General features: G+C 48.4%; 1 protein-coding gene across 1 annotated transcript in view; it reads left to right on the top strand.

The window, feature by feature from the left end:
- The window catches only part of ANKFN1 (ankyrin repeat and fibronectin type III domain containing 1), a 1,012,473-nt gene that overhangs the window by 796,420 nt on the left and 193,664 nt on the right, over nt 1-22,389 (top strand). Inside the window, exon 13 of the mRNA XM_069202026.1 lies at nt 5,011-5,161. Within this exon, the coding sequence (XP_069058127.1) occupies nt 5,011-5,161 (151 nt within the window). The remainder of the gene's footprint in view (nt 1-5,010; nt 5,162-22,389) is intronic.

The following is a 22,389-nucleotide window of genomic DNA, read 5'->3' as shown; positions in this document are numbered from 1 at the left end:
GATTTTTACCTTCGGACTTAGTCGTTTTTTCAAGGTGAAAATCCTTCGACCGGGGTAATCCTGGATCTTGATCCGACGTCCCTGGAGCCCTCCTCGGATACGCTGGCTGGGAGGTCCCGGTCAACTTTTTACCTTCGGACTTAGTCTCTTTTTTGGAGATTTTCTTTACCGGGACGAACCTGCAAATCAGGCTGGGTCATGGTTGAGGCAAGCTGGCTAGAGTTGCCGTGGCGGGTCGGCCCCTCTATGGAGCTTATTTTCCAAATTTCTCAAAACTTCTCAAAACTTCTGGGGCTTCTCCCAGGTGTTCTTTTAAGGTTCTTTTGGGGTCCACAGCTCATCCCAAGGGTCCAGAAGCTCTGAGATGATCCTTGGGGGTGCGGACTACAACTCCCAGAATGCACCTGGCGCAAACTCCTTTTTGGCCACTGGGCAGTGGTCAGCTGGTTGATTTCTTCAGGAGTTGGTGCAGGGGACTCTGGTTACCAATATTTCACCTGTAGCAAACAGGGAGTCCCTCCTTGAGCCAGCTGAAGCCAGGCAAAGTCCCTCTTGTGGTGAGGCCCAAGTGTGCAGCTGATGCAGTCCTTCTGAGTGCAGGTTCCAGGTGCAGGCCAAGGGTCAAGCAGGGCAGTCCTTCTTCTCCTTTGGTTCTTCTTTGTTGGAATCTGATGGGGATCTGAGGTGTGGGTGCAGGTCTGCCAGTTTTATCCTTGCTCCTGGGTGAAAAACAGGGGGGGGTCCTGATTTTCCAATCAAGTGCAGGGTCCTTCCCCATGTGATTACCACTTCCTGGGAAGTGTGGCAAAAATCAATCCCAGGAGGCAACATTTTTCAAAAATCCATTGTGGCTAAAAATCATAAATACACCCCTCTCCTGCCCTCTTCTAATCTAATCAAGGGGGCACCTAGTTGTCTGGGGTTGCAGGATGTGGGGGTGTTGCTGGTTGCTCCAAATGTCCTTCTCTGCCTTTGAAGACCAGTTTGGCAGCCCTCCGCCTTCCTGCCTCACCATCCGCTGGGGGGAGATTCCCTCCCACAGGCACATTCCTTTGTGTGAAGCCAGGCCACTTCACACCTCATCAAGACAGCCTGGCCAGGCTGCCAGAGGCTGGCCAATCGGAGCACAGCAGCAAACACAATGCAGGGCTGAAATTTGCAACTTTTCAGGTTAAGTTTAAAACTCATTACCTGAACAAGTTATATTAAATCCAACAACTGGAATTCATGGGATTTATTATAACAATTAATTTGATACCAAACTCTTGGTATCCATCATTTATGGGGACTTTAAAAATTAAAATAAAGTCTCCCCATTCTAGCCTATGAAAGCCATTTACTACAATGAGGGGGAAAACGAATTTGGCTGTTTTTACCTCACTAGGGCCTATAAAACTATTTTTATAAGCTCCCTGCTTATAGTTACATGGCATCCAGCCCTAGGGGCACACAGGGCACACCTTAGGGGTGACTTGTATGTAAAAATAAAGTAGTTTAAAACTTTGGGACTACTTTTAATTCCAAAGTCAAATTTGGATATAACTTTATTTTAAACGCAGCCAGCAAGGCAGGCCTGCCTTTAAAATGACACTGGGCACCTCAGCAGTGCACTACCTATGCTGTGGTCCTTAAACCTACATGCCCTACCATATACTAGGGACTTATAGGTAGGTTAACTTAACCAATTATAATTAGCCTAATTTGCATATTCATTTTACACAGAGCACTGGCCCTGGGACTGGTAAGCAGTACCCAGGGCACAGCGAAGAGTCAGTAACCACCAGTACCTCCAGTACCTGTCCAAAAAGTGTTGGGGTGACCAGGGCAAAAAGGAGGACTTTCCTATAATAACCCAATTCTTACTGAGGGGTTTGTGTCAGCCTGCTGCCTACCATTGGTTAGCTTTCTTGTCTATCTCATTTGCTTGCTTCTTATTCTATGGCTTTCATTGCTCTTTTTGTGTTGGTCTCTTCCCAAGAACATACCCTTCATACCATAATTTTGATTAGAGGGCTTCCATACTTTCACAGCTCAAAGTTAGGGGACTAAAATATGTCTTGAGGAAATTGTGGGGAAGTCCTGATCCTCACCAATTGACTGTATGTCTGTGTAATGCACCTCTTGAAAATGAGTTACATGTAAAGACACCTGTAACTGATCCACTGTGTGGCTGTTTTGTGGTTGAGCACAGTTTTATTTCAGAAAGTATTGAATTCTGCCTACCAGAGAGATTTCTGATTTATATTTGAAGGGCAGATAGGGGTACACAGGGTTGAACCAAGATGAAAATGTCTTCTTTCTGATGTAATGCTGTAATGATTGCTGCTTCTGAAGCTAGTATCACTGGGTGTGTGATATGTGCAGGGCCAGAGTGGTGAATCAAAAGCAGCACTAGCAATAATTCTCAAACCAGCCCTGCTCCCTTTACATCCTGTACAAGCTCTCTCTTTCCATCCATTCATTGTCTCTCTCTCTTCTCCCTCCCTAATTGCTCAATCTTTGCCTCTCCCTCCGTTCTTTCTCTCTCTCTTGAAGCCTTCCTGTGCCTGCTGCAATTAACCTTGAGCTGGTGAAAGTACCAGAGGCACCAGGAACGGCCCTGGGCTTTCAAAACCAGCATCCAAGGGCTCCAGGCCAATGGGAAATAGCCAGTGGAATAAAAGACCTGTCCAGTCCTGCATTTCTGCATTCATGGTCACACAGTCCATCCTTGAGGATTGTGGGGCGGATAGCCACTATTGCTCTGTGGTTGTGATCAAAGGTGAGGTTACTGTTGATTTTCAGTGAGCAGTTTGGCTGAGGGACGTGTCTGTGCTTTTTAGTGATTATGTTGTCTACCCGAGTCACTTGGGTGTTTGGATGCAGGACTGTGTTGACCTTTTGTTATGATCTCCTTTTCAGAACAGCTCTCCAGGTGTCTTGCATGATGTGATGTTGATTTGTTGACACAGGTCGTTTTTATTGTGTCTGGCAGATGTACTGAAGTTGGGTGTGTGCTGGAAGGGGTGTGGAATAGCTGTTGATGTATTCCAGTGGTGCAACGTGTCCCTTTCAATTACTTTGAGTCACGGCCGTGGGTGCATGTAAGACTAGCACTATATATGACAAAACATTTGTTGATGTAAATATTGTACTGGTAAGCGGTGTCTTTTGTCTGCAATAAGAGGCTGTTGATTACCCCGCTGTGTAGCTGTAGACTCCTGCATGGGAAAGGAGAATACCAGTTATTGTACGTAGAACTTCATTCAAGCAATGGTGCTAGGTCATGCATTGTCACATTTAACCTCGTTTTCAGATGTGTTGCATTGTAGCTCATACACCAGTATGAAGATGAGCAGGTTGGTGAGCAATGCTAATACTACCTTGTCTGGTATGATCACCAAGGCAGTGTGGATGAGTAATATCACCATAAGCAAAATCATGTTTATTTCTAGTTTTGGGATATGTGTCTCCTGTGCCTACCTTCATTTGCTACCAATCTGCATTTGTTTGTAGCTGAGACTATCAAAAACGATACTTATGTGGAGTTTGATAGATTCCCGTAAATTTGTCCTTCTTGTGAAATATACTCTTGGCACAATGTGTGGGTTGTCTCAATGGAATGTTAAGATACCATTGAACGCTCAATCTTGTGTGAGGCGTAATTGGCAGCTTAAGTCCTACTGGACAACTTTTTCAATGTATACTCATTAAGATACTTGGGGTTGACAGAAGGGGCATATTACTGAGGCCTCATTTATTCCCATTGTGTGTATGTGAAGGAAAGGGGTCATGGCAGTACATCAATCCCCACTACTGAAAAGCTGTGGATACATCTGCTGTCGAGTGATGTAATCTCAGTGGCTTTTGTACAAACATGACTATGTGGCCACATTCAAACAACTTGGCTTTCTTCTATTCTTGTTTCTCAAATGTCTGTCTCCAGTTAGATTAGGCATCTATGATCTCCTTTCAGTTGAATTTTCATTTTACTTAGCACATCTATTTTCTCAGTTTGCAGTCAATCCATTTTATGCACTTCCTGACGAATATGTTCTATAAGACAAATTGTGAGTGCAATTCTGTGTTTTGTCAAGTATTTTAGTCTAATCGCTGTAAATAGCAAGTTGCATCGTACCTCTGCAAGGTGGTGCTTTATCATTTCACGTCACTAGAGGCGTGAGCAGACCGTCTATTACATTTTCAGAAACTATTCTGATGTACGTCTGCGTGCGCTGACTTACTGAATGTGCTTCTTTTGGACAGTGCAAGGGAATATTTGCTTTACTGCTTACTCATTCAGTCTCCTAGACTATTGCCATCTGACACCTTTGAGATATAGGGTCAGTGCCCAGTTTGGAAAAGAGGAAGTGGGGGTCCCATGTGTTTCCCACAAGCCCTTCGGCACCGCGGCTGAAAGTCAGGGTTGTGAAATACCAACACAGTCAAGCCTTAATTACCCCTCCTGCCTCTTTCATTTGCAAACATACACTTCATGCTCCATTCTCTTAGTCTTGAAGGTTATTGTTCATCCCTTCTATCTCCCTTTTATCTGTGTTTCCATTATTTTGTTTGTCATCCTTTACCCCCTTCATATTCCCAAAAGTACCACAGTGAGGGGACCCCTAAATCTGTCGCACAGGGCGCCACCAGCGCTAAACCCGGCCCTGTACAGAGATTTACGCAACTGCATTCCTTTATTAGACTTGTAAGGTATTCCTTTTGATATTTTTTGTTCTTTTATTGTAGCAAGAAAGTGGTAGAACAAACCAAGAGTTATGCTAAATGCTATTACTAGAATACAAATATTTTTTGTAAATAGCATGTTATTATAATAATTTGTCTGTGTCGCCCACATTAGTACACTCCAGTATAGATAATTAAAGAATAATGATTTTCAAATGACGTAAATGTTTTAAAACTGACACCATATTATTAAAATATGTTTTACAACAACATTTCCCGTAGAAGAAGAATGCGATGAAGTGGGGCCTGCATGACACTTTCTTTTGTTTGAACTTTATTTTCCAGAGAAGAGTGGGAATGGATCCAGAGAATGTCCCACTGGGACTCCGAAGGAAGCCCGGACTATACGTCAGATGGTGCGCCACAATTGCTGCTCTTTGAACTACAGGTGGCAGTTAAAGCTCTCCTGAAGCAACTCAATCTACCTCTACGCCAGGTACAGGCAACTGTTTCTCGTAGCCGAAAATCAGGGACACCAGTGCTTGGAAGTAAACCATGCGACGTATTGATTAATTTGTTCTCATGGAAACATAACAAAACTAAGTAGTCCTCTTTACGATTTTTTTCACATTTCGTGTGACTAGAAAATATAGCAAGAAGTAAAGCCGCTGTCTGTTGCCACTAAGGGAGTGCGTAATGCATATTTTGTCTACCAAAAGTACAAAAATATGCCTGGAAATTGTGCAAAATATAATGGATTATGTGAAATGCTCTTGGGATTATCTCTATTCAATCAAAACTGAACATGAGGACTCAACTCGTGTTCTGAAGTCACTTGCGATACCTGGATATATATGTGTTTGGAACGAAAACATTTGTCTTGCCCCATTTTCTGCTCAATCAGTGCTCGGCAGCAAAAACGTGTGCAAAATTACGTGCTGGTGTAATTTTTAAAATTGTGCTTGAGTTGCATATTGCAAGATTTTGTAAATTACACAAATGTAATGAAACGTTTTGCACCGGTCTGATTGCCACCTAAATGCATTTTAAGCATATTTTTCAGAACATATTTATGAAATGATATGCACTTGCGGCATGCTTTTTAATGTATGTTCACTGGAAATGATTAACGAATTTGCAGCCATTAAAGGCTGCATCTACATAGTAAAAATAGCAAATGCGATCATGGGTGAATACAGATCACTTCGAGACTCAAATGCTAATAAAAAAGGAGTTCACATTTTCACCCCTAATTTGGAAGATTACTTCATACTAACCAATAATGACAACATGCATAATTTCTCACAACACCACTAATGTGTTTTCCAGAAATGCTATATGCTACTTCCATTACAGACAACCTGCAAGCTGCTTCCAACACAAGGCCAATAGAAATGTTTATGGTCCCAAAATTTGCGTGAAAAGAAATAGTTTGGTAAAACACCACTAGAAGACATTACAGTTGTTTGTACAATTTCTGCTATGTATTCTTAAATGTGCTCATTTGCATCCGTATGAAAATGAACGGGATTACCCACTAAGGATTGCACTGTCTGCAGGTTTTATAGTTGTAAGTAAATCAACGGAATATCTCCGTTGCTTGTGCCACAGGATCACACACAACTCCTTTGCAAATAACCCCCAAAGTGGTATAAAGCTGCACATAGAAAACATAAAAATAATATGTCTGGTGCAGCAAATAAAAATAATATATAGCTCCTCTACCTGTGTTTTTTTGGAGATGATTTTGGATTATTTAAAATGTATATGTGTGTATCTTTACATACCAAATGTAATGCTTGAATAATAGAAAATAGGAAATGGGCGAACATATACATCATAAATAAAATGTCCTCCTATTTCACAACCGAAGTTGCTTTCATTAGTTTGTGATTTTGGAAATAAATTATGTTTTTTTAATTTAGCAAATTAGCACTTGTGCTGTTGCCCAGTGGTGACTGGTGACATTTGAAAGTGGTGGGGCATAATAGTTGGGTATGACTTGTTTGTAGCGAGTTAAACGAGAAAGCCTAATGGACAAAAATGGGGTCCAAGGTGAGCCCTCCTTCCGAGAAAAAATTGAAAAAAGATTGACAAATGGTGCACTTAAAAGCAAATGAAATCAGTGAGAAAGAAAGGTTTATAAAGCAGTGGCAAGTATAGTCTTGAAATAATAAACACATTAAAAACTGTGCCATATCTACAGCAATAATATGTTCAATAGTTACTTTAATGTGCAAATTGTACAGCGCAACATCAGGCCCTTTAAAGTGTGTGCTTGCCCAGTGTCTTGCACAGGATGCAGCATAAACTTTGGAAAAAAATGCTCTAACAAGGCTGGCTGCAATCAATCATAAAGAAATATGCACAGACAGATCTTTAAGTGGGATGAAAAAAGTGGGGGCTTTCTAAAAGGGAACATGTAAAATACATTTCTGTGAGTCCCATAGTGTGCCATCCGGCCTGTATTTTGGTTTCCCTCTGAGATGATATTGTATTCAGAAATATAACACAACAACTGACAAACACCTGAAACCTGTCAGTACAATTGGCTTTGTCAATGGTTGTTAGCAACTTAGATAAATGAGTAACAACAACGATTAGTTATAAATAATTAACATTGGAAATGTTTTGATTTTGAAATTGTGAGACTGTGAATTAAATATTATTGAGGCCTGTGGAAGGAGTGGGGCCTTCAGTTATGTGTGCTTTACATTAGATGTGTATGCCCTTTTCTCTTCAGCACCCTCTTTTCCCTCTCCCCTGAACGCACTACCTCACATCTCCCTCATTTTACCACCCCAACCATTCACTGCACTCATTCACATTTCAGTGCTTTATTTAATTTTGCTTTTACCTTCTAAATATTTTGACCTCTACGCACCCCTTCACACACATTTACACTGAATTTCATTTGCAAACGCAATACATGACCATTGTTCTGTGTGCTCTGCAGACAGACCAATTCGATGTTAGGCAGTTTGCTTTTCCTTCAGCCTCAGTACCAGCACTCTCGATCAAAGCCTTTCATAAACACCCGGCACGAGTCAACGAATGCACTGTGATCGAGTAATACAATGCAAAGAAACACAGCATGATGAAACAGCTAACTCTTTAGGGGAATGCGACATTAAGTAAAACGTGAAATAAGAGAAACTGAATAGCTGACATACATTACGTACATTTTAACATTCATTGCTCGTATATCAATCCCTGTTTGTGGCGTTAATGTTAAGGGAGTGAAGATAAGGCCAGTTTAAATGCCATTCAGCTGATAACTGCCTTTACTGAAAGCACATATTTCTCCTGTTGCGCTTGACTCGGATATTTGGATCCATTTCACAAGGGAGAAAGAACCGTGCTTGTCATTTGGAACAATTTTGCAAGGAACAAATACAGCAGCTCCACTTCTAAAGGAGCCAGTGATCTGCAGCCAGGGCCTGTGTTGTCACATGGGTAGGTTAGCATGACAAGGAGTCTCAGTACAACAAAAATAACAGATAAGCATTATAACACTTACCATTACCGAAGACAAGGAACTAAGGGCCAGATGTACGAACACATTTTCCCATTGACATGTAATGGGAAAAACCCTTTGCTACATCTGGGCCTAAGTCACAAATTTTTGCATCCACTCCTACTGTGTGACGAATGGGGAAAGGTTGGGATCTATGCCTCTTAATGACAGATGGCTGCCCTCACACAAAGATGAAGACTCAGACGCCCAAAATCATGAAACTAAAAGCAACACTGGCCTTTAGTGGATACTACCATAGACCACAATGGAAATGAAGGGCTTTAGAGCAGTCAAACTGCATCCTGCATCACAGTGTAGTAAATTGATTTATTGCCTGGCTTCCATCCCATGCTTCAAAGTGAGGCAAGACAGGAAGCCTGGCACACACAGCCCAGACTCAAATGCATTGTTTTGTCTAGAGATACAATCGTATCTCTAAACAAATCGATCTATTTCATATTTTTTTATATGAATGTGTAGGGATTTCAAAGGGGCACATCCCCTCATCCCTAAAACAGAAATCACCCCTGCTGTTGCCAAATCCAAAGCAGACTATTGGTTTATATGTTTAAGCCACTTGCAAGTTTTTTTCCATTATGCTTCCTGAAAAAAAAACAAAAAAAAACTAAGGTCTGCCCATTAAAATCACGTTTTGGCAGATTTTGCTATTCTCAATGCCATTCTCTCTGAATCTTGCTTCCTTCTTCCAGTTTTCCGTTATTTAATCTCCAAGCAGTGATATACATGTCCAATTGCTAAATATATAATATTGATGTCAGCAAAATGAGTTGTGTTTGACATGTATGCATACAGTACACATAGGAAACCGAACTGGTAGCCTATGGAGAAAAGAAGCCAGGGTGAAATTGTTGTGGTTTACTTATGCAAAAGTAAAATAAGCCACTTCATATAACTGAATGGTTAAAAATTTTCAAAGAATGGCAGATGCCTTGGGGGGACATTTTGCAGTCCTCAATTGACCCTAGATCAGACACAACAGCAATCCTAGATATAAAAGGAGGAACCACTTATAAGGATGAAGTTCCCACAATACCATTCTATGCTTTCAATTGGGTTAGGTGCCATCTGCTTTGTCCTTACACTGAAATGTGGTAGTTGGAAAGAAATAGCAAATATTTTATGCTCTTTACAGCAGAGTATTCAATAAAGGCTGTTAGATTAATTCACACCATTGGAATATGCAGATGTGGGTTACTCATGCACCTGCACCAGTTCTTTAATATTTGAAACCCTCTGGCCGTTCGTTTCTCCTTGCTACTCTTTGATGCTGCATTGAAGATCTGCAGGTAGTGGTGCAGTACTAAGTCAACTCCTTGAATGTGAATACAATTCAAGTATGAATCGTGCATATCAAGGCTACATCTGTCTGGCATAGAGTAAGGCTAAAGGGAGCAAGAGAATACTAATGTACACTAACTAGAGTACGGGATGTTAAATCTAAATGAGTATGGCAATGTTGGAGGGTAGCTTATTTGGAGGGATAAGTATATACCTACCACTAGCAATAAGGCCACCACCCCCACATTAGCCTCTTGGTCAACCCCTGGTAGCTGGCAACGAGCAGGGAGGTTTAACTTAGGAGTCAGGTATGTAAAGCATTTAGATACACCAAAACAGTAAACAAGTAATAAAAAACACACAGTAATAATCTCACACCAAATGATAAAAATGGAAATATTTGTATTTTTAAAATGACACAAAAACGACAAAAATCCAATATAGGGTACCTGAGATGTGAATTTGTGAAGATTAAATAAAAAAAAAGTGCTTTCTAATGCTTAAAAACCAATAGCTCCAACCGGGGGACATCTGGGCACGCTAGACCGGGATGAACTCACAATTTGAGACAAACCGCAATAGAGCCCTGCCTCGATACACTGAATGGGAGGCCTCGGTCAAAGTTTCACCTTCAGACTTCCATCATTTTTCTGGAACTTTTTCTCTCGCCATCAGGCGAGGCGCCTCGTCAGGCCAATATCCGATGTGACGTCATCGGGATGAGATTCTGTGAAGCCACAGTCAAAACCTGGAAGTCTTGTCATCAGGGAAAAGCTCTGCAGCTTCAGCAGGACAAACTTAAAATTCAGGCTAGTTTGCGGTTCGGCTTCCCTCACATCGACGGGTTGGTTGCCTAATAGAGCTTTTTCCAAAACTTGCTCCAAACTTCTCCAAACTTCTGGAACTTCTAGTTGAAGATGGCCCTTGAAAGCTAAGAATACAATTCCTGTACTGCACCTGGCCAAATCATTAAAAATCCACTAGACACACCCCAGGCCTGGGACGTCTTGTGGAGATGGTGCAGGGAAGCTAAGTTAACCTGTTGTTTTCAGGGAGTCCACTCCTTAGTCCTTTTAGAAACAAGGCAAAGTTCTTAAGGCTGTTGTTCTACTGTGCAATAGGGGCAGACATCACAATGTGGTCATTTGAGTTGTAGACCAGAGTTCCAGCAGGACAGGCCTTCTTCTTGTGGTTTCAGGCAGCAGATCTGAGTTGGTATGCAGCTCTCACATATTTATTCAATGGTCTGGGGGATGAGCAGGGGTCTCCCCTGTCCAATGAAATGCAGGGTGCCACCCACAAGCATGACAGTTTCCTCCAAAGTGTGACATTTTCTTGTCCCACACAACACTGCACTACTAAATCCCATGATTGAGAATTCCTCTTAATCAGAGTAAGACCTGGCTAAAGCAACCTACTGGTGTGGCTCATTTCCATTAACCGCCCCCCACAGACCATCTGCAAATTCCATTCTTAAGCCTGCCATCTATCTGATGGGTACAGGGTGAGGGGATAAGCCTGGCTGGCATTCATTTCTGCTATGTTCTGTTTGAAGCCCGGTTAGGTTTACACAGCCCCATTCTTGACCAGCGTCTTGCAGCTCCAGAGCTTTCTCCCCCAGATAACCTCTACCCTGTGCAGGACACTTATCACCTCATAAAAGTAGCCTGGCTAATCCTGTTAAGGCTGACCAATCAGGAGAGGCCACTAGCAAGCTGGATTTTGGCTCACAGAAAATAAAGTCTTATAAGTTATTTTCTGTCAAATCAACAGCGGCAAGTTGTTGAGGGGTATCATTACCATCTTCTGAGTCCTTGAAAGACACATTCAGCTCCCTTCTAGCAACAGTTATGCTTATATGATATATTCCAATGTTAGCCTATGGAGCTAAGTATTTACAATGGGGAAAAATGAAATGGACAGTTTTCCCCCCACCAGGGCATATAAAACACCATTTGTAAGGTCCCTGCTTATAAATAGATGGCACCTCACTCCTGGGGCACCCAGGGGAGACTTAGTGGTCAGTTATATGTAAAAAATAAGGTGGAATATCATTTTGGAAGCACCTTTATTTTCAAAGTCGAATTTGCACACAGTTTAATTTTTAAAGACAGTCTGCAAGGCAGGTGTTGGAAAATTGATTATTGGTAAGGGCAGGTGTTAGACCTGGCAACCTTGGCATGGTCTCCTCTATCTTTTTTGCCTCTGCTTCCCATGTTTTGACTGTGTGCGGGACTATGTTTTTGCTGGTTTTGGTACTCTGCGCACTTTACCACTGCTGACCACTGCTAAAGTTCAAGTGCTCCATGCGTAAGTTGTTTGTGTAATTGGTTTTTCAATGATTGGCATATTTGATTTACTAGTAAGCCCCTAGTAAAGTGTACTAGAGGTACCCAGGGCCTATAAATCAAATGCTACAAGTGGGCCTGCAGTAGTGATTGTGCCACCTACATGAGTAGCTCTGAAAACATGGCTCAGACCTGCCACTGCAGTGTCTGTGTGTGCAGTTTTAACATGCCAATTCGACCTGGCAAGTGCACCCACTTGCCAGGTCCAAAGCTTCCCTTTTGATACATGTAAGACACCCCTACGGGAGGCCCCAGGTAGCCCCAAGTGCAGGGTACAGTGCATGTTAAAGGTGGGAGCTGTACTGATGTGTTTTCCATGTCCTAACAGTTAAATACTACCAAATTCGGCTTCCACTATTGCAAAGGCCTATCTCTCCCATAGGTTAATATGGGGGCTGCCTTTAAATAATTTGTAAGTGCAATTTCTCTTTGGGAGCAGATAGAATTTGAGGATTCGGAACTCTCAATGTGAAAATGTATATTTTGGTAAAGTTGGTTTTTAGATTATCAGTTTGAAAATGCCACTTTTAGAAAGAGGGCATTTTCTTGCTTAACCCATTCTGTGACTGCTTGTGTATTCCCAGACTGACAGCTGGTTTGTTGGTTGGTTTTGAATCTCCACTAGACAGTGATACAAAGGGAGCTAGGGTGTAGCCTGAGTATCCTAATGGGTCATATGGACTAAAGTGGATGGAGGAGCTGACACATACACCTGAATGGGCTATGCCTGCCTTCACACAATGCAGTCTCCAACCCCTTGGTGTCAGTCTATAGCCAGGCCTGGGCAAGGCAGGATTTTGTGAACAACAGAGACTTTCCTTTAAAGTTTGCCAACTTCAAAGGCAGAGAGAGGTATAAGTAGTGAACCCACAATCCCAGATTTTTAGATTACTTCTGGAACAAAGAGGAACCTCTGCCAAAGAGAAGAGCTGAAGAGCTGGAGGCAGAGTACTGTCCTTTTGCCTGTGACTGTGCTCTGTTAGGTTGGCCTGCAGTTGCTGCTTCTGCTTGAAAGAGAACAAAGACTGGACGTTGCTGTGTATCCTGCTTGTGAAGATTCTCCCAGGGCTTAGACTAAGCTTGCCCCCTGTTCTGAAGTCTCACGGACATCAAAGACTTCATCTGCCAGTGCCTAGGCTCTTCTACTGAGAGTCATGACTTGCTAAGTGATGGCAAATCCAGTCTCTGAGCCCTTAGAATGGAATCTGGTAACCTGAAAAGGGAAAATCCACTCACCACTGTGTGCGAGGCAGAAAAATTGATGCAGCACCTGTCCTGAGGCTGAAAATTTGACGCCGCATCTACCTTGTGGCTGGAGAATCAACGAGGCGCCTGTTCTCAAGCGGACCCTTCACACATCAGAATTTTCGGCGCATTGACCCTGGGCATCAAAGTCTTGAACATCACCGCACAGACTTGAGGCTGCTTGTCCAGAAAACAACGCATCCCTTTCCTGCAAGGAAAGAATCAACACATTGCTTACCCGGTGGAGAAAGAATGACACATGGCCTCAGTTGTGAGTAAGGAATAAATGTATTGCTTGCTTTTCTGACTCACGTGCTAAAACAATTCATCCATTGATTTCTATCAATGCTAAGGCTCTTTTTGCTTTAAAAATTGATATCTCTGCTTGTGTATGTTGGATTTTTGTTGTTTTGGTCTTGTTTGATTTAGATATTGGCTATTTTTCTAAATTGGTGTGGAGTCCTGTGAGAAAACAGGGATGATTGCAGAGGCCCCCTAACTTTTTGCCCCCATTTTCTACTTTTTGCTGGTGTTTTCCTGACTCTGATGGTGCACTGGGTACTGCTAACCAGTCCCAGGGCCTGTGCTCTGTGTAAAATCAGTATGCCAATTAGGCTAATTATAATTGGCTAAGTCTACCTACCTATAAGTCCCTAATATATGGTAGGGCATGTGGGTTTAGAGACCCCAGCATAGGTAGTGCACCCACAGGTGCACTGCTGAGGTGCCAAGAATCGTTTTAAAGGCAGGCCTGCCTTGCTGGCTGCTTTTAAATTAAAGTTATATGCAAATTTGTCTTTGGAATTAAAAGTAGTTCCAAAGACTTAAACTGACTTATTTTCACATATAAGTCACCCCTAAGGTGTGCCCTGTGTGCCTCTAGGGCTGGGTGCCATGTAACTATAAGCAGGGACCTTATAAAAATAGTTTTATAAGCCCTAGTGAGGTAAAAACAGCCACCTTTGTTTCTCCCTCATTGTAGTGAATGGCCTTCATAGGCTAGAATGGGGAGACTTTATTTTAATTTTAAAAGTCCCCTTAAGTGACAGATACTATGAGTTTGGTATCAAATTAATTGTTATAATAAATCTCACAACTTCCAGTTGTTGGATTTAATATAACTTATTCAGGTAAAGAGTTTTAAACTTTACCTGAACGTTGCCAATTTCAGCCCTACATTGTTTTTGCTGCTGTGCTCTGATTGTCCAGCCTCTGGCAGCCTGGCCAGGCTGCATTGATGAGGTGTGAAGTGGCCTGGCTTCACAAAAAGAGATGTGCCTGTGGGAGGGAATCTCCCTTCAGCAGATGGTGAGGCAGGAAGGTGGAGGGCTGCCAAACTGGTCTTCAAAGGCAGAGAAGGACATTTGGAGCAACCCAGCAACACCCCCACATCCTGCAACCCCAGACAACTAGGTGCCCCCTTGATTAGATTAGGAGAGGGCAGGAGAGGGTGTGTTTATGATTTTTAGCCACACCAGTGGTGGGCTCAGCCAGATGTAACCTCCAAAAATCATTTTCAGCCATGATTGATTTTTGAGGAATGTTGCCTCCTGGGATTGATTTTTGATACACTTCCCAGGAAGAGGTCATCACAGGGGGAAGGACCCTGCACCTGATTGGAGAATCAAGACTCCCCTGTTTTTCACCCAGGAGCAAGGGTAAAACTGGCAGGCCTGCACCCACACCTCAGTTCCCTACCACATCCCTACCAGGAAGAACTACAGAAGAAGAAGGCCTGCCCTGCTGGACCCCTGGCCTGCACCTGGACCCTGCACTCTGAAGGACTGTACCAGCTGCACACTTGGGCCTCACCACAAGAAGGACTTTGCCTGGCTTCAACTGGTTCAAGGAGGGACTCTTTGTTTGTTACATGTGAAAAATTGCTAACCAGAGTCCCCTGCACCAGCTCCTGAAGAAATCAACCAGCTGACCACTGCCCAGTGGACAAAAAGGAGTTTGTGCCAGGTGCATTCTGGGAGTTGTAGTCCGCACCCGCAAGGATCATCTCAGAGCTTCTGGACCCTTAGGTTGAGCTGTGAACCCCAAAAGAACCTTAAAGGAACATCTGGGAGAAGACCCAGAAGTTTGGATAAGTTTGGAGAACTTTTGAAAAAAAAGCTCCACAGAGGGACCGACCCGCCACGGCAACTCTAGCCGGCTTGCCTCAATCGCGACCCGGCCTGATTTGCAGGTTCGTACCAGTGAAGACAATCTCCAAAAAAGAGACTGAGTCCGAACATAGAAAGTTGACCGGGACCTCCCAGCCAGCATATCCGAGGAGGGCTCCAAGGACGTCGGATCAAGATCCAGGTTTGCCCCGCTCGAAGGATTTTCACCTCGAAAAAACGACTAAGTACGAAGGTAAAAATCTCCACCGAGAGCTCCCACGACGCGTATCTGGAGAAGAGTCCCAGGAGGTTGGATTGGACTGGCAGGTTCGTCCCACTGAAGAAAATCTTCAGAAAAACGACTAAGTGCGAAGGTAAACTTATGACTGAGGCCTCCCACGGGCTGTAGCCGGGGCGGGCTCCATCGTGGTCGGCCTTAAACTTTTACTTTGCCCCGGTCGAGGTGTGACCAGATGACCAGATTGGCGCTTTTTGTTTCTAGGCGCTAAAAAAACAATAATTTTTAAAAATTCATATCTCAGGTTATTCGTTTTTGTGTCATTTTAAAGATAAAAATATAGTCTATTTTTATAAATTGGTTTTGGATTTTTATACTCTTTCCTGTGTTTTTTTTAAATACTGTTTTGTGATATTTGAATGCTTTACACTCTGGCCCTCATTCTGACCCTGGCGGTCGGTGATAAAGCGGCGGCCAAGCCGCCAACAGGCCGGCGGTCTAAAATATGCAATTCTGACCCTGGCGGGAACCGCCAACACAGCCCACCGTATTAACACTCCGCCCGCCACGGCGGTACAAACAAACAGCGCGGCGGTCCCCGCCAACAGCCAGGCGGCAGACAAAGTACCGCCCACCCTATCACGACCCACCAATCCGCCACCTTTTCCGGGGCGGGAGCACCGCCGATAAGAACACGGCGGAAACAGACTACGAACGGGAAAACGCTCACCTCTACGCACTCCACGCGAGATTCCGGCAGTATGGAACCAGAGTTGCAGGTCATCCCCGCACTCCTATACCTGCTCATATACCAGGAGCACGCCCGGCGGCGCGGAAGACATCGGTGAGTACTGCACCTACGACACAGGGGAGGGAAAAGATTACCGGCACACACCCACCCACCCACACCCACTACAACACACACATCAATGCATTCCCACAGATCACTGTCACAACCCACAAACCACCCCCCTCCGAAATAATGCAAAGACCAAAAGAAGAGATCATAAACGGGCAGATATATTGAAATATGTACACCAGTAATCCCAATAAATAAATAAACTATGTACAAAATATACACAGCTACTAAATGTAGTCCAACCACTGTCCGTGGATCACAGCGGTCCTGTGCAAAGGGGCAAGGCCCAGTCCCACGACAAGAACTCCACGGAGAGAACACTGCAGGGGCATCAGAAAGAAAATAGGACAGGCACCTCAGGGGGAAGGGAAGGGGGGGCACCTCAGCCACTTGAGTACACGACGCCAGATCCACGAGGGGACTCCATGACCACTGGGCCATCCTGGGGAGTGCTAAGCCACAGTCCATACAGTCCATACAGTGGGTGGCCTGCCCACTGGGCCATCCTGGGGAGAGCAAAGCCACAGTCCAAACAGTCCATACAGTGGGTGGCCTGCCCACTGGGCCATCCTGGGGAGAGCAAAGCCACAGTCCATACAGTCCATACAGTGGGTGGCCTGCCCACTGGGCCATCCTGGGGAGAGCAAAGCCACAGTCCATACAGTGGGTGGCCTGCCCACTGGGCCATCCTGGGGAGAGCAAAGCCACAGTCCATACAGTCCATACAGTGGGTGGCCTGCCCACTGGGCCATCCTGGGGAGAGCAAAGCCACAGTCCAAACAGTCCATACAGTGGGTGGCCTGCCCACTGGGCCATTCTGGGGAGTGCAAAGCCACAGTCCATACAGTGGGTGGCCTGCCCACTGGGCCATCCTGGGGAGTGCAAAGCCACTGTCCATACAGTCCATACAGTGGGTGGCCTGCCCACTGGGCCATCCTGGGGAGAGCAAAGCCACTGTCCAAACAGTCCATACAGTGGGTGGCCTGCCCACTGGGCCATCCTGGGGAGAGCAAAGCCACAGTCCAAACAGTCCATACAGTGGGTGGCCTGCCCACTGGGCCATCCTGGGGAGAGCAAAGCCACAGTCCATACAGTCCATACAGTGGGTGGCCTGCCCACTGGGCCATCCTGGGGAGAGCAAAGCCACAGTCCAAACAGTCCATACAGTGGGTGGCCTGCCCACTGGGCCATCCTGGGGAGTGCAAAGCCACGGTCCATACAGTCCATAACAGACCCCACTGCCACTGGAGGAGGCAAGTTGGCCAGAGGACATCCTGCAGCCCTGCCCGAGATAGATCCTGCCCTGCCACATCTGCCAAAGGGCCAGCGGTTCTTGCCTTGAAGGGCCCAGTTCAGCGGTTCTTGAGACGGCGGGGCCCAGTTCAGCGCTCCTTGCCTTGAAGGGCCCAGTTCAGCGGTTCTTGAGACGGCGGGGCCCAGCGGAGCGGTGCGTGAGACGGCGGGGCCCAGTTCAGCGGTTCTGGAGACGGCGGGGCCCAGTTCAGCGCTCCTTGCCTTGAAGGGCCAGTTCAGCGGTTCTTGAGACGGCGGGGCCCAGTTCAGCGGTTCTGGAGACGGCGGGGCCCAGTTCAGCGCTCCTTGCCTTGAAGGGCCCAGTTCAGCGGTTCTGGAGACGGCGGGGCCCAGTTCAGCGCTCCTTGCCTTGAAGGGCCCAGTTCAGCGGTTCTTGAGACGGCGGGGCCCAGCGGAGCGGTGCTTGAGACGGCGGGGCCCAGTTCAGCGGTTCTGGAGACGGCGGGGCCCAGTTCAGCGCTCCTTGCCTTGAAGGGCCCAGTTCAGCGGTTCTTGAGACGGCGGGGCCCAGTTCAGCGGTTCTGGAGACGGCGGGGCCCAGTTCAGCGGTTCTGGAGACGGCGGGGCCCAGTTCAGCGCTCCTTGCCTTGAAGGGCCCAGTTCAGCGGTTCTTGAGACGGCGGGGCCCAGTTCAGCGGTGCTTGAGACGGCGGGGCCCAGTTCAGCGGTTCTGGAGACGGCGGGGCCCAGTTCAGCGCTCCTTGCCTTGAAGGGCCCAGTTCAGCGGTTCTGGAGACGGCGGGGCCCAGTTCAGCGCTCCTTGCCTTGAAGGGCCCAGTTCAGCGGTTCTTGAGACGGCGGGGCCCAGCGGAGCGGTGCTTGAGACGGCGGGCCCAGTTCAGCGGTTCTGGAGACGGCGGGGCCCAGTTCAGCGCTCCTTGCCTTGAAGGGCCCAGTTCAGCGGTTCTTGAGACGGCGGGGCCCAGTTCAGCGGTTCTGGAGACGGCGGGGCCCAGTTCAGCGCTCCTTGCCTTGAAGGGCCCAGTTCAGCGGTTCTTGAGACGGCGGGGCCCATTTCAGCGTTGCTTGAGACGGCGGGGCCCAGTTCAGCGGTTCTGGAGACGGCGGGGCCCAGTTCAGCGCTCCTTGCCTTGAAGGGCCCAGTTCAGCGGTTCTTGAGACGGCGGGGCCCAGCGGAGCGGTGCGTGAGACGGCGGGGCCCAGTTCAGCGGTTCTGGAGACGGCGGGGCCCAGTTCAGCGGTTCTGGAGACGGCGGCCGGTCTATGGCCAACTGCTCATTGCCTGGTGGTGCCCTCCTGGGCAGCGGGGATGGTGCTCCTTCAATGCCCACCTGGGCTGTGGGTGGTGGGGCCCTCCTGGCCAGCTGGGCTGGGTCCTCCCTGGGCAGCGGCTATGGGGGTGGTGGGCTCTCCCGGGGCAGCTGTGCCGGTTCCTCCCGGGGCAGCGGCTATGGGGGTTGTGGGCTCCTCCTGGGCAGCAGGCCTGCTGCCTGACCTCTCCGACTTGCTGCCCTTGCCCTCCTTAGTCGTGGGCCTGTGGCCCTTTCCTCCCTTTGGAGCTGTGGCTGGTGACTGTCTCTGGGTGGTGTCCGGGGGGGATGTAGAAGGCGGGCTCCTGCGGCGCCCCTTCCGCCTTCTGCTCCTCTTCCCAGGGGGGGCTGGCTGTCCCCTTGCTGCTGGGCGAAGATCCAGACATGCGGGCTGGCGGGCTCCAATACCCCTGCACCCTTGTCAAGGGGGCTGCAGGGCTGGTGGTGGCTGAGGTGCTCTTCTTACCCCGACGAGAAGGAGGGGGGGGCTCAGGGTCAGGAAAGAAGTTAGTAGTGGCGAGGAAGAGTTTCTTGGGACAATGGAGAGTGGGAGGTACAGTGGGAATGGGAGTGGAGGGAGAGGATGTGGTTGTAGGTGAGTCACGTTTGCTGTCTTTGGGTGCAGGTGCAGGAGGGATAGGCTGTCGTGAGGTGGATGGCTGTTGGGTGGGTGGGTGGCTGCGTTTGTGTGGTGTGGAAGAGGGGGTGACAGACACAGTGGGAGAGGACACAGGGGACGTGTAAATGGCAGTGGGGGTGGTGACTGCACGTGTGCGGACTGGAGTGGAGGGTGTGCTGGTGATGGAAACACTGGCTGATGGTGAGGTGAATGGAGGTGTGAGTGTAGACGTCACAGGGAGGGAGGAGGGAGACGAGGAGGTGGGGGTCACAGAGGTGGTAGTGACTGTTGGCATGTCTGCATCGGAATGTTGCGTGTGTGAATGTCTGCGTGATCTGTGGTGCTTATGTTTGGATGAGCTTCTCTTGGGTGTTGAGGTGTGTGCAGGCTGGTCTGATGGTGTGGGTGGGACAGGCAGAGGAACAGGAGACTGGGAGGAGGGAGTTAGTAGAGGGAGGCAGGAGACAGGGACAATGGCTGCCGTCAGTGCTGAGGCCAGAGCCTGGAACGATCGCTGATGCGCAGCCTGACCCGAATGAATGCACTCCAGGTACGCATTGCTGCGATGAACCTCCCTCTCCACCCCCTGGATGGCATTCAAAAGGGTAGTCTGCCCAACAATGAGCGTTCGGAGGAGGTCAATGACCTCCTCACTGAGGGCAGCGGGGGTAACAGGGGCAGGGCCTGAGGTGCCTGGGGCGAAGGAGATGCCCGGCTTCCTGGCAGAGCGGGCACGGGGCGAACGCTGAGGGGCTGCTGGGAGGGCGGAGATGGTGCGCTGGGTGGCGGCTGTACCTGTAATGGCGGGGGGCACGGATGGTGCCACCCCCGCAAGGGAGCCCCCTTCCGAGGACGTGTCCGTGTCGCTGCAGGCTCCAGTCGTCCCCGTCGTGGAGCTCCCCTCGCCCTCCGTCTCACTGGTCCAGTCTGACTCTGTGGCATGGCCCTCCTGGGCCATGTGAGATGCAGCTCCCTCGTGCCCCGATGCCACTTCTCCTCCGCCTGATGATGCTGATGCACACAAGCACAGAAAGACAAACAAAAAGGGGGGGGGAGAGAGAAATAAAGGGATATTGAGTACATGGATCTCCGGTACAGTTAGCGGACATGACAGACACAGATGCCCCCTGCACTAAGTTGCGCACTTGGGGTCCGCTACGCATTCCGTGGAAAATGCCCTACACGCCTAGAGTTGACAACTGCACCCATGGATGACACGGCCCAGGGATGGCTGTACTGACAAACTACTGAGGGTGGTGGCTGGGGACACAGGGGCTTACGGGGGTGCCCAGCCTACAGATATCGCCCTGGCCTAGGGGGACCCCCAGCCCTCCTCCCCCACCCAGACACCTCCACTGCGCGACAACAGAGTAGATAATGCTTGTACTCACCCCCTTGTGTCTGCTGTGCTGCCCTCACGCGCCCATCCAAATCAGGGTAGGCCACCGCCAGGATCCGGAACATCAGGGGGCTCAGTTGACGGCAGGCACCCCGCCTACGTTGGGAGGCCATCCCCAGCAGAGACTCGGCGGTCTTCTTGGTCCCGCGGCGGATGTCCTCCCACCTCTTGCGGCAGTGGGTGCCCCGTCGATGGTGGACCCCCAGGGTCCGGACTTCCTTGGCGATGGCACGCCAAATCCCGATCTTCTCATGGGCGCGGACCTATGTGACACGTACAGGGAGGGAGAAATACCACGTTCAAGTTTGTCAGCATTTTCCTTGCCAGTGGCCCAACGCCCTCCATCACCGCCAGGCCCCCCGCCAGGCCCAACATGCCCCCCATCCCCGCCAGGCCCCCCGCCAGGCCCCCGCCATGCCCAACATGCCCCCCATCCCCGCCAGGCCCCCCGCCATGCCCAACATGCCCCCCATCCCCGCCAGGCCCCCCGCCAGGCCCAACATGCCCCCCATCCCCGCCAGGCCCCCCGCCAGGCCCCCAAGCCAGCCAGTGGCCCCAAATCCAGATTGAATTAAACTCACTTGTTGGTCTGGAGGACCGTAGAGTAGCGCATACTGGGGGAGGACCCCATCCACAAGTTTCTCCAACTCCTCTCCAGTGAAGGCAGGGGCCCTTTCCCCAGGCGCAGCAGCCATTGTCCCTTCCAGACCGAGGTCACAGCAACACTTGCAGTATAGGTCCTCTCCTGTGAAAGTTCAAGTCGCAAGTGGATAAGTAGATAGAAAATGGCGGTCACGTCCGCGGCGGTGCGTACCGCGGCGGTGCGTCCCGCCACCGCCGGCGCCCTTCGCCATTGGCTCCTGAAACCCATAGGCTTCAATGTTAACCAATACGGCTTCGCGCCGCGGTCTTCGCCCGCCGCCCGCCGCGGTGTGCCACGCCAGCGCATTGACCTCACATCCCATTGTCACACTTCACAGGTCAGGCAGCCGCCATTTCCAGGGCCCACATGGCTCAATTTCAACTGCGTCACACAGGCCTAGGCCTTGCATAGCCACTCAGACACGCCATTCACTGCATAGAGAATCGTTTACTGTGCTAGCTGTGAGTACGGACCTGTGGGTTGCTTGACTGTGTGCTCCATGTTGTCCTTCCTAGGCACCGCCCGCTGGGTTGGGCGAGGAGACGGATGAATCCTCCCGTGTACCGACCGCTGGTGGACCTGTCGACAATGGAAGAACGCCACATTATCCTGACCTACCGTCTTAACCGTGCCACTATCCATGAACTGTGTGCCCAGCTGGAGCCCGACCTGATGTCCCCCATCCGCCAACCCACAGGGATTCCCCCTCTGGTGCAGGTCATGTCAGTACTCCATTTCTTGGCAAGTGGGTCATTTCAGACAACAGTGGGAATTGCTTCTGGGATGTCTCAGCCCATGTTTTCAAAGGTGTTATCCAGAGTGTTGTCTGCCCTGATGAAATCCGTGAGGAGCTACATCATTTTC

This window comes from Pleurodeles waltl, chromosome 7, assembly GCF_031143425.1.
Source record: "Pleurodeles waltl isolate 20211129_DDA chromosome 7, aPleWal1.hap1.20221129, whole genome shotgun sequence".
Lineage (NCBI taxonomy): Eukaryota > Metazoa > Chordata > Amphibia > Caudata > Salamandridae > Pleurodeles > Pleurodeles waltl.
This window is presented reverse-complemented; position numbering and strand designations above follow the sequence as displayed.